We start from the raw sequence: 16,674 nt of genomic DNA, 5'->3' as shown, positions 1-16,674 counted from the left end.
ATTTTTGATGTTGGGTTATAATATGTTTGGATGTGTTATAGTGCGTGGAGTCTTTTTAGTCCGGTCATCGCTGTGAGTATTTGTATTCTTTCTCCTCCTAAGTCACAGTTGGATGTTCTGACCCCTCTTGTATGTCCCCCAAGACCTCCACCCTTGTGCCCTCCACACCCCGGCCTCATCTCCCCTTTGTGCTGCTTCTCTGTGTCCTTCCCTCATTCATCTCTATGGCTATAATTGTTTTCTCTTTATTTCAGGGGCGGAGTCAGGTGATCTCGTGTTCCAACGATGACGTCCCTGGTAAGTATCCTGTGGTTGGTACGATGCTGCTGGTGGGAAGCCGGGTGGGTTGAAAGGACCATGCGCAAGATCCACAGAAGCAGATGCAATCCTATGACTTGGGTTTTGGGCGCCTGAGGGTTCAGTTGGGCCTTTAGGGTCCCATTTCGCTTGTGTTCTGTGGGCTCATGATGATCCTCTCTTCATGCAATTGAGTCCATTTGCCCTTTAAAGGAAATCTGTCAGAGGAGATGCTCCCGAGTCTGCCATTGCTGACCTCTCCCACTGGAAATGCTGGTGGGCAGACTGTCATGCTGATCCCCTGACTTCAATACTTTTTCCCTACAACAAGAACGCACATTACTGGCTACTGACATTGCTGATCTGCATGCTTGTTCTGCTCCTTCTCCCGCACTGCACTGGTAGCACTCGTGTCTTCAGGAACCGTTCTTCTCTGGGGTGGATATGCTCCTTGTGTCCATGTTGGTCCGTGTTCTCACTTGGTCTTTGTCTTGCAGGGGGGAAGCGGTCAGTCTGTCACGGAGTATGTCGTCCGCGTTCCCAGGTAAGAACCAGTACAGCGAGGCAGCGACTGTCCATCCAGATCTGGCTTCATATCTCCAGTCCTCAGGAACTCGCTCAATGTCATTTCCCCAGAACTAGCATGGCGGCCAGGAGCAGCTGCTTCCATCAGACATTTCTCACATGAGCGCTTCAACTTCACGGCAGAATTCCTTAACCCCTTCAGCGCCGGCGTGTTAAACCCCCTTCATTAGCCCATTGGTCAGTTTTCAGTGCTGTGATAGTCTGACAATGACTCTGTTTCGTGACACGGTGTCCAAATTAATTTTGTTTTCAGGCAGATGGAGCTTTCTATTGGTGGTATTAAATGACCGCTAATGGGGGTTACTGTACTGGTCACATATGGTGGGAGGATGGAGATGAGGGGGTTTATGTACAGGTCACATATGGGGGGAGGATGGAGATGAGGGGGTTTATGTACAGGTCACATATGGGGGGAGGATGGAGATGAGGGGGTTTATGTACAGGTCACATATGGGGGGAGGATGGAGATGAGGGGGTTTATGTACAGGTCACATATGGGGGGAGGATGGAGATGAGGGGGTTTATGTACAGGTCACATATGGGGGGAGGATGGAGATGAGGGGGTTTATGTACAGGTCACATATGGGGGGAGGATGGAGATGAGGGGGTTTATGTACAGGTCACATATGGGGGGAGGATGGAGATGAGGGGGTTTATGTACAGGTCACATATGGGGGGAGGATGGAGATGAGGGGGTTTATGTACAGGTCACATATGGGGGGAGGATGGAGATGAGGGGGTTTATGTACAGGTCACATATGGGGGGAGGATGGAGATGAGGGGGTTTATGTACAGGTCACATATGGGGGGAGGATGGAGATGAGGGGGTTTATGTACAGGTCACATATGGGGGGAGGATGGAGATGAGGGGGTTTATGTACAGGTCACATATGGGGGGAGGATGGAGATGAGGGGGTTTATGTACAGGTCACATATGGGGGGAGGATGGAGATGAGGGGGTTTATGTACAGGTCACATATGGGGGGAGGATGGAGATGAGGGGGTTTATGTACAGGTCACATATGGGGGGAGGATGGAGATGAGGGGGTTTATGTACAGGTCACATATGGGGGGAGGATGGAGATGAGGGGGTTTATGTACAGGTCACATATGGGGGGAGGATGGAGATGAGGGGGTTTATGTACAGGTCACATATGGGGGGAGGATGGAGATGAGGGGGTTTATGTACAGGTCACATATGGGGGGAGGATGGAGATGAGGGGGTTTATGTACAGGTCACATATGGGGGGAGGATGGAGATGAGGGGGTTTATGTACAGGTCACATATGGGGGGAGGATGGAGATGAGGGGGTTTATGTACAGGTCACATATGGGGGGAGGATGGAGATGAGGGGGTTTATGTACAGGTCACATATGGGGGGAGGATGGAGATGAGGGGGTTTATGTACAGGTCACATATGGGGGGAGGATGGAGATGAGGGGGTTTATGTACAGGTCACATATGGGGGGAGGATGGAGATGAGGGGGTTTATGTACAGGTCACATATGGGGGGAGGATGGAGATGAGGGGGTTTATGTACAGGTCACATATGGGGGGAGGATGGAGATGAGGGGGTTTATGTACAGGTCACATATGGGGGGAGGATGGAGATGAGGGGGTTTATGTACAGGTCACATATGGGGGGAGGATGGAGATGAGGGGGTTTATGTACAGGTCACATATGGGGGGAGGATGGAGATGAGGGGGTTTATGTACAGGTCACATATGGGGGGAGGATGGAGATGAGGGGGTTTATGTACAGGTCACATATGGGGGGAGGATGGAGATGAGGGGGTTTATGTACAGGTCACATATGGGGGGAGGATGGAGATGAGGGGGTTACTGTACTGGTCACATATGGTGGGAGGATGGAGATGAGAGCTTGGCAATGTAAACATTGCCATTTGATTTTTGTGATGACCAATCACAGCGATCACAAGGCACAGAGGAGGTCAGATCAGCTCTGTGCCTAAAGCCGATGTGCTCCATCTTGCAGGCTTGGAGACTCTAGGAAGACATATGTGTACGTCCTCCTGGAACAATGGGGTTGGGGCTGGCCGTAAAGTGTCTGGATCACACGTAGTTCCACCTTCACTACCATATTCCATGTTACACCGATATTTGGGATGGAACGTGGTGCCATCTGGACCCCTCCCCGTCCCTGTCCCCCACCCCCACCCCAGAGAAGACTGTGCACAGGCACGGAGGTTTGTTTTATTGCAGGAGAGACATAACACGTCTTCTACAATAAGGGGATCCGGTCTGCTCTCAGTTTATTGTTTCATATAATGTGTTCAGAGTTCATTTCATGTGTCCCCCTCTCCTTCACAGGAACCCCAGCAAGAGGTACAATGTCATGGCCTTCAATGCTGCGGATAAGGTGGACTTCTCTACATGGAACCAGGTACATGTCTGTGATGTCTTCCTCATATGCGACCACCTCTCCTCCTCCTCCTCCTCCTCCTAGTCAGAGTATCACAGGACCCTTCAAGGTGTATGTGAACCCCAACAATGAGCTTCTCTTATTACCTTCATTTAGACGCGTAATTATACCATCCAAAGCAGTTCTGTCCATATAGCACGATCTCTAATCATCCCCATTGATCCTGCCAGAGGTCCTGTGAGCTGACCAACCTCTGTGCTCTCTGCCAGAGATATCTATTGATAGTTCTATAGATGTAGTAACAATCGTTCTAGAGATATCTCTTATATCAGAGCTGACACCTGTACTTGTGGGAATGAATATGAACGAATATAAGAGATGTTTTACGTATATTGGGAGAGGGGACTGACGTCGGTAATGAACACTGAATTGCATTATCTTAGTAAATTGACCCTTTGTACTTTTTAAAGTTACAAATGGCTGACAGGTTCACTTTTAAAGCGACTGCACTTATATCCGCCATCAATTCCATGTCTGTATGTCTTGAACAGTCTTCTTCTCTCCCTCTCTCTGTAGGGGTCCCCCAAGGCTCAGTCCTTGGACCCCTTCTCTATCTACACCTCCTTCCTTGGTCAGTAGATCACCTCACATGGCTTCCAATACCATCCCTATGCCGATGACACTCAAATCTATCTTTCTACTCCACAGCTCACCCTGTGTCCTCTCGTGTCACTGATCTACTATCTGACATATCCGTCTGGATGTCACAACACTTCTTAAAACTCAACTTTTCACAAACTGAGCTCATGATATTCCCCCCCCGTGCACCTTCCCCCAACTTTTCCATTGAGGTTGATAACACAACTATCCATCCCTCCCCTCATGCCAAGGTCCTAGGTGTCATCCTGGACTCGGACCTCACCTTTCTTCCCCACATCCAATCCCTATACACATCCTGCCGCCTTCACCTTCTTAACATCTCCAAAATACGCCCCTTCCTCACCAAAGAAACCGCAAAACTACTCATCCTTGTTTTCTCAGGGCTCTCCTTACCATCTTGTCTTGCTTTGTATTGCTTCTGTAATGCCTTCCTTATATTGTACAGCGCTGTGCAAACTGTTGGCGCTGTATAAATCCTGCATAATAATAACAGTCGAGGGTTGGGGAACAGGTAGTGGGACCGGTAGGCATAACAGGTCTTTTGGAAGGGAAATGGCGATAGGTTTTCTTTAAAAGTGAGGTCCTCCCCTTAGCTGTGGGGTCTTCACAGATAGTGCACACTCCCCTGGTAAGTAATATGTCTGTGGACAGGGAAGGAGGAGAATCTGTCTGGTGCTGTGACATGGTATCTTACTAGTTGTAGGTGAATGGATATGATACATATCATAGGCATTACCAGAACTGCTCTATGATGTACACCTCACCTGTGTTTCTGCACAATCCAGGCTCGCATGGAGCGTGACCTGAGCGCCAAGAAGATGTATCAGGATGAGGAGTTGCCTGATACCGGGGCTGGCAGCGAGTTTAATCGTAAGCTGAGGGAGGAGTCCAGGCGCAAGAAGTACGGCATCATTCTCAAACAGTTCAAGGTGGAGGACCAGCCCTGGTTACTGAGGGTTAACGGCAAGGCCGGACGCAAGTGAGTCGACCGCAGGGAGACTGATGACGGGGTGTACGCATGGCCTAGTGTCAGGACAGCAGTCAATGTGCGTCTGTTGTCTCCACAGGTTTAAAGGAATTAAAAAAGGTGGAGTGACCGAGAACGCCTCCTACTTCATCTTCACCCAGTGTCCTGACGGAGCGTTCGAAGCGTTCCCTGTCTCCAACTGGTACAACTTCACACCCCTGGCCAAGCATCGGACGCTGACTGCAGAAGAGGCCGAACAGGAATGGGAAAGGTGAGGGCCTTGTTGGTAAAATATCCGCAGCGCTGCGCCACTTCCAGTATAGTGTGAAGGAGCCCGCGCTGCCTCTGTCCTAGGTGTGACTGTAAATTTAAAAAAAATATGTTGGGGTTTCTTCTGGGAAAAATAATCCTCCCACCTCCACATTGTTAGGACGTGGATAACAGCGCTGGGCACATACTGCAGAGCAGCGCAGGGAGAGGAGGATGTGCTGATCAGACCTGCACTCAATGTGATAAATAATTTTGTGGTTCTAGCAGTTAAAGCAAAACTAAAGCACAAAATAAATAGGCCATTAAAAAAAACAACAAAAAAACAGCTCGACTTTTGTTTTAGTACCTGGCAAGTAATTGGTAACTAAGGAAATAGTGCAACACCTAAAATAGCCACATGGTGGCGCAGGAACACAATATCCCTGAATGAGGGGGAAGGTACAGCACCTAAAATGGCCACAGGGTGGCGATGAAACATCCCTGAATTAGAGGAAGGCGCAGGAACTGAAATGGCCACATGGTGGCGCTGGAACACGTTATCCCTGAATAAGGGGAAGGTGCAGCACCTACAATGGCCACATGGTGGCGCCCGAACACATCCTTGAATGACAAACTAAAGGGACTGAAATGGCCACATGCTGGATCTTTTCTTGGGTGACAACGTTGAGCATTATTGTATATAGTTTTCCAAAGGGTAAAATTGGCTGCTTCTTTCCCCTAATGTGCATTAATGTCATCAACTGAGAAAACCCGCAGTGGCATCAGCACTAATTCCTTACTACAGGTTTACTTTCCCTTCAACATCTTTTTTTTTTAGGCGAAACAAAATCCTGAACCACTTCACCATTATGCAGCAACGCCGCCTGAAGGACCAAGGTGGAGGGGATGAGGACGATGAGGAAGGAGGTGGCAAGCAGGACAAGGGAGGGAAGAGCAAGAAAAAGAAGAGTGACCTGAAAATCCATGACCTGGAGGATGATCTGGAGATGAGCTCCAGCGAGAGCGAGGGCAGCGGAGATGACGGTTCACTGCACTGTGACCACAGCCATCGTGAAACTAACCAAGGGGGTCTCGCACCTGCTGCCATGTAGAGCTAACAGAGAATGAGACCACCCCTATGATAGAAGCAGCAGGTACATGGAGCTTCGGCTGAACTTGTCATGTCCCTAAAGCCCGGCTCCAGGATATTCAGAAGATGATCCTCTTCTTTCACCACCAAACAGTCCATGTCTTTACTTACTATGCTCCACTTAATGGCAGCAGAATATTCAGCAGGTGTCATACTTCCAGGTGCCATCTACATCAAACCCGGGTTTATTACAGACACCAGTTCCAGCATTGTACCTCTGATCCACTCCTTCTGCTAGGCCATTCATAAAGTGCAGCCACATCATCATCACGTGGCTTTATAAATGGCTGGAGGAGTGGGCAGAGGCACCACACCGGAATTGGTGTCAGTGATAGAACCCAGTTCCTAATGATGAGGGTATTGCGAATGCCTTCATCAGACAGATTCTATTCTTCGTGGCCGGAGAGTCACTTAGACCCAGAGCACGCTGTAAATATGGCACCGACTTGGGGCTCTGCTACACCCACCCATCACACAGACCGGTCGGAGCCCCCAGCAGCTAATACTGATGCTCTTATTGGTTCATACTTATAAATAAACCTGAAGGATCATTTGGAGGACATGACATATATTACATAACTGTAGATCCTTTTGATCCATATGTCTTCTGACCTGGGAGCATTGGGGCAGTCACCATAGGGCTTATTCTAGGGCATCTTGGTGTGATACCAGGACCTTACCGTATGCAGGCATATATACAGGAGATATACAGTATATGGAGATATATATGGAGATATACCTGTATATGGGGATATATATGGAGATATACCTGTATATGGAGATATACCTGTATATGGAGATATACCTGTATATGGGGATATATATATATATATATAGCATTTCTTGGTAGCTTTAGAACTATGGATCTTTTGATCCATTTGGGCATTCATAGTTGAGCAGTGATGTCATTCAGTGATTTCGTCTTTTATTTAAGGTGAGCGTCGGCCAAAGGCTCAAAAAGCTGCACGAAATAAGAAAAAGAAGAAGAATAAGGTTGATGACGAAGGCATAGAGGACAGCGACGACGGCGACTTTGAGGGACAGGAAGTGGATTACATGTCCGATCGGAGCAGGTATCAGAGAATTCCATTTGTAGTGATTTATATCATCGATGGAACGTATCTCAAGGACGGAGACTTGACCTTCACTTTTGTCCTTCTACAGCAGCTCAGATGATGAACTTCCTGGTAAACCCAAAGTCACTAAGGAGGAGGATGGGCCTAAAGGTAAAAGAGGAATCCGCCATGTTTATTCTAATCAGGGAATCCTGCCCCTAATACAGTAAGTTCACTGTCATTAACTACAAGACGTCTCTTATTGGATGAGGGGGCGGTGACATCACCACCCCCTTCCCATTTGTAAAAGATGGCTTGGGGGATTGGTGGACCATGTACAGAATTTTTGGCAGGATGATAATTTTGACCAGAATGATGCAACCTGTTCTAGAGTAACGCAGCCCAGGCTTTGCACTTGTGCCGTACAGAAGCATAATGTGGGGTATATTTTGAGTAATAAAAGCTTGAGGGTCTCTAGCAATTATGATGCCTAAGGCCACAGTCGCACCTAAAGTGAATGCGCGTGTTGGGATTCCTGCGGCAGGAATCCCGAATATGCCATTTAAAAGCGACCGCTGTCACCCGTTCAAGTTAATGATCGGGTGATCATTGGGCATACAGTATATAGCAAACATTTTAGATTGGAATGCTTAATGGTAAGATGTGAGTAGTCACCGGACTCCTTATTTACCCCAAGTGCTGCTTTAAGAGGGAATCCATGGGGATGGCATCCTATGTCCACTTCATAGAGTGCTGTCTTCTCAGGCAGAGAGTAAACCGGCAATGATCAGTACGGCGATGGCCAAGGGAGCCCTCACACTTTTAAAGAGACTCTGTCGTTTTACCTAGGGGCTCTTTAAAGCTCACCCCTGACCCACTTATACTTGACCTCTTTGTTGTGGAGTCTGAACTCTAAGTTCCATGCTGGAGTTTACACAGAACTCATGAACTTGCCCCTTCCACTATGTGACCGCGTTCGTATCTGCAGATTAGCCATTGAAGCCTGAGCACTGCATCATGGGAGGAGGTCACATGCTCCCTCATACCCAGGTATTTTGCAGTGGCTGTAGCAAAGGACGTAGCATCAGGTGAACACTGGGAAGGCGAGTATAGGTGGGGCTGAGGTGGTTTTTAACTGGCCTGACCTCCTGGTGGCCCCCCCCCCCCCCACATTTTTAAAGAGACGCTGTCACTTTGCCTTTCCAGGGGCTCTTTAAAGTCCACACACGGCCTGATGGAGGGGTGTTCTCATGGGATGGAGGGGTGTTCTCATGGGATGGAGAGGGTTGAGGGAGGATTTACCACTGTGACAATTCCCTGTGCAGTGAGTTAATTCATGGTATAGATGTGACACAGGAAGCTGCACTGGTATCGAGGTGCCCCCCTCCAGGAGTGGGTGACCAGGATTGCGGGGGTGAGACAAGTTATATATAATGTGATTGTGCGTTTTGGCTGAAGTTCTCTTTAATGCCCTCTAGGAATTGATGAGGCGAGTGAGAGCAGCGAGGAGAGCGAAGAGGAGAAGGTGGAGGAGGAAGAAGATGAAGAGAAGAAAAATACCACACCTCAGGAGAAGAAGAGGAAGAGAGGAGGTGAGGCTGGGGATGAGTCTCTTGGGAACACGGGAAGGGTTAAGTTGCTCTCTAATGACACTTTGTGTCTCCCTGGCAGACAGCAGCGAAGAATCGGACACAACAGACGACAGCGATATTGACAAAGAATCATCCTCGGCTCTTTTCATGCAGGTATCGCTCATTAACGAGGACCTGCTCTTGTATTTCTATCTTGAAGCTGTGACATGACTTCTCATCTTTTCTAGAAAAAGAAAACTCCCCCGAAGAAAGATAAAAAGGGGGGCTCCAACAGCAGCTCCCGCGGCAACAGTCGGCCCGGTACCCCGACTCCAGATTCCGCCAACACTTCCAACACTCTCAAAGCTGCAGCCAGCAAACTGGAGCAAGGTGTGTGCAGCAACTGGTGATCAGCAGCCCGAGTCTTCAGTTGTCTCCTCCGCCTGTCTAACACCCTCTCGTTTTTCTGTTTGTCAGGTAAACGCGGCGCCCTTCCTCATACGCCAGCCGCAAAACGCTTAAAAATGGAGTCTGGGCCGCCGAGCACGTCTGGAAAATCGACCCCACAACCGCAGTCAGGGAAATCCACACCGTGCAGCGGGTAAGCGATAACACAATTCATATCTGACATTGTCACGCGAGAATCCTCAGAATTTTGTGTTAGGTTTTTACATGTCTTCATGGGCGCCATTTTATAATTTTTTTTTAAAGGGGATCATTCGCCATTTTTAGGTACAAATGTGATCAGCTTAACGGAAATCTTACCAGGTAATGTTTTAAAAGCCACGTGTTCTGTATCGTTTTTAATAATATATGTACATGTAGCCAGCCATAGTCATTTGCTCCATGCTGTGCTCCCCGTCTGGCACTGCACCACAGCAATTCTGACTTGAGGCTCATGTCAGCGGGTGCACTTTTAAACACTGTGTTTGACAAGCAAAGGTTGCTTTGCCTGCAGTGCACACTCACCTCAATGGGATATGCTGCATCCAAAGAAATGCGACACAAAGCTGGTCAAACGCAGCCTCTGAACTGCCATGGGTACTGCTCAATTGAAACGGATGGACATGAGCCCTTACTGTGGACCTTTAACACCATTGCTCTCCATGACAGCGAATGGAATATGAAAAATATACAGTGCAAGTCAAAATGTATATACTGACCCGGAGGAGTACATTCCCGCGTCACCAGTCGTTGCTGGAAACAGGCAATAGACATTCATTGAACAAGATGTGTTATTTGGGCTTCGCACAGTCTGGCATGTAATACTTGTTCTGATTTCCTCATGGAAGGTGCACATTGTGCAGCGTCACAATCAACCACGAGGAGGAGTGTTGTTCCAGAAAACTGGATAGCGGCACACCGACCTATTCCACAATTGGCTTCTTTATTGATCCATAAAGTTAACACGGGAAATAAGCAGAGACTTAACATATTACACGCACACAGCCGCTTAAGTTGGGCACACGCGGTTCGAATTTCAGCAGATACTGATGAACCTGAAATTTGTGCCAAGGGTGCCACTGTCAGCACCCTTCCACCTGGCCTCCCTCGATCGGCGGCCCAAAGGAGCTGGCTGGAAAATTCTCAGCCAAGCGGAGCTAGAAGCCAATAAGTTGTATTCTGACGGCGGTCACCGGTTGCTGTCAGAATGTAAAGCAGACAGCGGGGGGATTCATCCATCACTCACAAGTGTTGATGGAGAAGTCTGTTTATTCATTTTTTCATTCAGCCTGCAGGTTGAATGAAAGAAAATAGAACGGTGTATACCCCACTGTATTCATAGGAGTATTGGTAGCACACGAGATATATGATCATGACGAGATGGCATGTAAAGGCAGCCATACACATTCCGGTTCTGTACAACCAGAACTATGTGACGTGAAGGACTACCCAACAATCCGTTCAATTTGTAGCCAGTCTCTTAGGCCTTTGTACTGCATAGTTGTTGGTAGATCTAAAGGAGATTGTACAGTTACATTGTAACATGTTTGGGAAAATAATATGTAGGAGAATGGAAACCATAGAGAGTGCTGGGACATGGTTATGAAGGCCTGGTATGCAATATTAATACATTTCAACACAACCCCCCACCCACTCCATGCCTTCTACTGTGCAAATTCATGCCCTTATTTTAACAGGTTATCTGTCTTAAGACTAAGGAAGGGATCACATGACCATCCATGCTGCTTTTTCATCCTGCTGTGCACTGGCTGGTAGAAGAAATCAGATGGAGCCAGTGCATCACTGTAGTTATGCTCCTTGTAACAGTGATTGACATTTTTGCAGACATCATGTGAACCACAGAGGATGACAAACTAGATATGTGTTACATGTGTTTGCCGTCCAGGTTACACTGCACAACCTAAAACACTAGTCTGAACAACTGCTGCAGAGGAGTTCCTGAGTCCCATGATTCAGTGGGCATAGGGAGGAGGTGGGCTCTGCTGCTAACCCTTTCTAATCCAGATGAAACTGGCTGTTTGGAAGTTGTGTGCACACACAAGACTCAGCAGCTATGATTGACTCTCCCTAAGGCCTGGTTCACACCTGGGCGTTTTACAGCGCGTTCCACCGCGCTGTAAAACGCTCAACATGTGAAAACCAATGATTGCCTATGGGCATGGTTCCCACCCGGGCGTTTTGCAGCGCGTAGGAACGCCCAAAGATGTACAGGAGCTTCTTTGGGGCGTTTTGCCGCGCATTGACATTGGTATTCCCGAGTGTGGATCGGGGTTAACAAAGCCGTAACCCCGAGCCACACTCGGGAATACAGCGTACAGGTCTTACCTTGTCCACGATCCCCGCTGTGTCTTTGGCGGTTGCCGACTTCCGGGTTCCGTCCCTTGCGAGCGGCCGCGTCACAGGGGGATGGAGCCGGTGGGAAATTAAAAAGTGAAACTAAAAAAAATTGTAAAAAATAGAGAAAATAAAGGGAAAAAAAATAATAATAATCATACCGCCAGTTAAATGCGTGTTTCACTGAACGAAAAAACGAGCATAAAAAAAACGCTCAGGTGTGAACCCAGCCTAAAGCCCGGGGGGGCATCTGACAGCCCTAGAGACTTGTGAAAAGCTTGGTGTCACACAGACAGGAGGTTTGTCTGCTGCAGAAGAATTCCTGAGCCCCATGATTCAGTGGTCACGGGGAGGAGGTGGGTTCTGCTGCTAACCCATTCTCATCCAGGTGAAATTGGCTCTTTGGAAGTTGTGTGCTGCCCGGGGGGGCATCTGACAGCCCTAGGGACTTGTGAAAAGCTTGGTGTCACACAGACCGGAAGTTTGTCTGCTGCAGTTCCCTTTTATAAAAAAATTGAGGCACTCAGTGGGGAGAGGGCTGAAGATGAAAGAGCAGCAGATTTCCACTGAGCACCAGATGGTGAGAAATGGGTGAGGCTGGAGTTCTGCTTTAAACCTTTTTCATCTTCCTTCTCTAGGGACATCCAGCTGACGGAAGAGGCCGTCCGGAGGTACTTGACCCGCAAGCCGATGACGACCAAAGACTTGCTGAAGAAGTTCCAGACCAAGAAGACTGGACTGAGCAGCGAGCAGACGGTGAACGTGTTGGCCCAGATTCTGAAGAGACTGAACCCCGACCGCAAAACCATCCACGACAAAATGCACTTCTACCTAAAGGAATGACCACAGGCTTACAGCAAGAGCTCCTACTTCCTTTTCCACTCATTCATTGTGTCAGAAGGCTGGAATCTGATTGGCGGCTGAGGGCGACACAAGTTATTACAAAGGAAATTGTATTGTATTGACTTTCACATGCAGGGCGCCACTCCAATATGTAGATTCTTTTTTTAATGGCTGTCTCCTCAGGAATGTATTTAGCTGTGCAGTCGAACAACTGCTGAGATAAAAGGGTAAGCCACATGGCATTTGTCGTTTGCAGTCATTGTTAGACTTGTATAGCAAGAAAGGAACAACAAAGCACAATCGCTGTACATCAGGGAAGGGGCAACCCCGGCCCTTCAGCTGTTGCAGAACTACAAGCCCCATGAGGCTTTGCAAGACTGACACTTAGACATGACTCCCAGAGTCATGTTGGGATCTGTAGTTAAAGCACAGCTGGAGGGTCAGAGTTGCCCACCCCTGCTGTACATCAATACATAGTGGACAGCAAAGCCTGTACTGAGGAAGCATGGCTGCTCCCATTATTATAATTGACATGCTACACATAGAAGGAAATGATTAATTGATATGTCAAAAGCTTGTGTTTATATAGTGTTTGTAATTCTCTATGTACATGAGGGCAGCCATATTTCATTACATATGCAGGTGTAGTAGTGCTGCACAATGGTTGGTGCCATACTGCTCCTCTGTGTTTAATGCAAGTCTACCAGTCGGGACTGACTGACTTAAAAACAAGGTTGTGATATTGTGGTGGAATAAAGACAACCATTAGAAAGAGAATCTACAAATCCAATGTATGTAACGCCAGAATGGAAGTCTAGTACAGGAAGTATGGGGGGGGGAGTGGAAGTTGCATAAAACACATTACTTGTAGGGAACAATTATAATAATAACTTAAAATATCTGCTAACTGAAAATACACGTAGGTGTTCATTTCCCCAATCATCTTCCAGGACAGCAACCTGAAGTAGGCTTGCTATCCTTGAAGATTCTTAAACACCATTTACCGGTAAGTCTAACTGGGGGTTTCCCCAATCATCTTCCAGGACAGCAAGCTTCAGGTTGCTGTCCTGGAAGATTCCTAGAAACACCGTTACTGGTAAGTCTAACTGGGGATTTGATGTATGTTGATGAATAAGGTCCTTCAAAAGGCAACCTTGATGAAGGAATCCTGGAGGCCCCCCTGCTGGCTTTTATTTTCTGGAAATACTAGTTCCTTGATGTCGCGTCCTATGGAACAAGAAATCCCCAGTTCTTCAAGGTATATGGATGAGCTCTCTTCCTCTCATGTGACAGCCTTGGTGTTTTGTGATTGGCTGCTCATGCACCCACTGTTACCACCTTATGGGGTCGGAGAGAGGGTTATGAGGCCCGTGTAAGTTACATGGCGTCCTCTCTTCGTTCGCCATGACCGAACGGATTGGTGGAAGAGCAAAAGGGAGCCTCCAGCTGCTCAGGCCGCCATGCCGTGCAAACTAGCATTTTCAGAAGACTGCCAGCTACGTCGCTTATTATATGCGAGTTCTATTTAAAGGAGAACTACGAGGTGAGTGAAAATGACTCATTCTCATAGTTCGAGCCGACGTGTGGCAATGAATCTGTCACATGTTGGCTCAATAGATCGGGAAGTGAGCGAACGCATACCGGCGCTCGCTCACTTCTCAATCGTCTCCCTGCAGAGAGCGGTGACTGTCACTCACAGCTCCCTGCAGGGATTCCCGCTCCGATCCTCCAGCGCTGACTGGAGGAATGGACAGGGAGGGGTCGGGCACAGCTGGCTCTGCCTCTAGGTAGGCAGAGCCCGCTGTCACTCACGCAGCTGGGTGGATCTCAACAGTAATGTCGGGATCTGTCCCGGCTGGCGGTCTCCGGATACAGCGAGCTGTAGCTCGCGATATACTGTGCTTAGGGTCACGGGAGGATGCTAGTATATGTCCTCCCGTGACCCTAAACAGAACTATGGGGAAAACACTTACCCCATAGTTCTCTTTTAAGGAGACATTTAGATTCCAAGTGTTAGAATCGGACATGAGTGGAATTGGTTTGGAAAGCCTCTTCTTCCAGGCAGTGATCATACTGCATGACTGTCCCCATGCAGTTCCATTTCCACACACCAAGGGTCCAAGATGGGGGGCGGGGGGGAGGGGATGGGGGTGTGACGTGTTGGGAGAAAATGTTTTGATTTGTGTTTGACAACGGTGCGTGAGCGTGCAGTACCTGGATTATGTTCTTTAGAGGAGTGATGATCATTAAAACTCAATGATTTTTATACTACTTCCCCCTTGTGTTTTGTCTTTCGGTCTGATACAGTTATCTGGCACAGGACATTCATTCCTGACAGATGTATGTAGCGGGGGCAGGACATGCCGTGATTGGCTGCGATCCTGTCCGAATATTTCACATATCTGAACAATAGCCCAGATCCATTCTCTTCTCCCTGTCAGTAGAGTAGCCGGACTTGTAATCGGGGTCAGCGGGAGCTCTTTATGGATCGGGGTCTTTAATCAGCCTGGTTATTCTTTCTCCTGACCTATAAGTCACTTCCTTCATTCATTTGGGTTTTTGTAGAACCAGACAGAGTTTCTGCCCTTGAAGTCAATTTAAAGGTCTGGCTCCCTCCATGTAGGGCAAAGCAACAGGTTCTCTTTAGTGCCCCCTCCCCAGCTGCACAAGCTCATCTTTTCTTCACTCCGCCATTGCTCCGTTCAGCCGCTCATAATGGAAAAGATTATCCCTGTGTAAGATGAGTGGTTCCAGTCGGAATTGAGGGCACTTCTCGCCATGTGACACCACTGGGACAATCGCGAAGCACCAGTCACATGCTCCTTCATAGCTCCCAGTAGATGGGTGAAGAAAAGGTGAGCATAGGGGAGGGAGCTTTAAAGAGAACCGGTTGCTTTATCACACATGGGGAAAGCACAGCCCTGCTTTCAGCTGGGAATGGTGTTGAGCTGATTCACCTATCGTGGGTATCACTTTCATGGCTGTATTTCAGAGATTAAAGCAGCAGTAGTGAGACTCGTTTTCCAGAAGGAGAAGCAGAGCTGGGAACTTGGCAGGGGATCTTACCAGTGGTGGTCTTGATATACAAGATGTCAGTGGATGAATAAGCTCATTGATGTGCAGCTAGGAAACCCTGCTACAAGACAGAGGCATCACTTATCGGTCTTGTAGCAGGGTTCCCCTTTTAATGGGCCAAGGGAATGCACAGTGGTCGAACTTCAGGATTCTACATCTTTAAAGACAACCCGTTAGGATGAAAAGACAGAAGCTGCCATTGCAAACCTCATTTTAAGTCTGCAGCACTGCCATACTCATCCTTTGTTTCATAATATTTAATATTAAGCTTACTGGGGTAATGCTAGAACACCTGTCACCTTTATATCGTCTGCCTATACCAATAAAACCTAACGGTAGCTCCAATCCTTCCCAACTCTATCCAAAACTCAAAATCATAAAGTTTCTTTCTCAATCATTGAGGGACACAGGAATCCATTCACCTTTTGGGTTGTACTGCCACCTCGAAAAGAATTGGATACTGGTAAATAAACTTTTACTAGCACCATTTTTCTTCAATAAAGATAAAACTGTTGGCGCTATATAAATTCTATGTAATAATAATAATCATGCCTGGAGATGGTCTCTTTGATTGCAGCTATCAGGCATGCTGTGTCCAAACCACGATGGACTGGATTTTGCTGGGCTAGCCTTGGAAGTGATCTTTGGGTACTGGCTTCCACGCAAGGTGCATTCCATGCTCTGTTCTGGTAACAAGTAAACTACAGAGTGCTTTCCGGGTCCAGAGCTGGCCACAGGTAGGCTCCTTTGCAGCAGTCCTATTTGCCCAGTTTCACTCCAGACCCCAGCAACACAATATTCTGTCTTCACTGGACAGACTGATTCATTTGGCACAGAGGGCTGGGGTGTCCTGGCTTTGTGGCTCTGGAAGCGGGGTAGTCCTTTCTTCCTGTCTTTTTGAAGATTCTAAGGATGGATGCCAGCTTGTTGGACTGGGAGGAGTCAGTGCATGGGACTTGGTCATCGATTTGACTGCCCCTAGACACATAGGGAGGTAAGTGTGTATACTTGCACATCTTGGCAAGAGCTCGGGGGAAGG

At 47.9% G+C, this 16,674-nt stretch overlaps 1 protein-coding gene across 1 annotated transcript; it reads left to right on the top strand.

The window, feature by feature from the left end:
- The first annotated feature begins 275 nt into the window (after positions 1-275).
- On the top strand, positions 276-12,631 carry GTF2F1 (general transcription factor IIF subunit 1). Its single transcript, XM_018566121.1, has 13 exons — positions 276-297; positions 795-841; positions 3,215-3,287; positions 4,712-4,905; positions 4,994-5,164; positions 5,981-6,186; positions 7,227-7,365; positions 7,457-7,518; positions 8,826-8,939; positions 9,019-9,092; positions 9,167-9,308; positions 9,396-9,519; positions 12,356-12,631. The coding sequence occupies exons 1-13, from the start codon at positions 286-288 to the stop codon at positions 12,558-12,560; spliced, it is 1,563 nt and encodes a 520-aa protein (XP_018421623.1). The 5' UTR covers positions 276-285; the 3' UTR covers positions 12,561-12,631.
- The last annotated feature ends 4,043 nt before the right edge of the window (positions 12,632-16,674 follow it).

The sequence above is a fragment of the Nanorana parkeri genome, unplaced genomic scaffold (assembly GCF_000935625.1).
Source record: "Nanorana parkeri isolate BGI_ZX_2015 unplaced genomic scaffold, ASM93562v1 scaffold920, whole genome shotgun sequence".
Taxonomy (NCBI): Eukaryota; Metazoa; Chordata; class Amphibia; order Anura; family Dicroglossidae; genus Nanorana; species Nanorana parkeri.
This window is presented reverse-complemented; position numbering and strand designations above follow the sequence as displayed.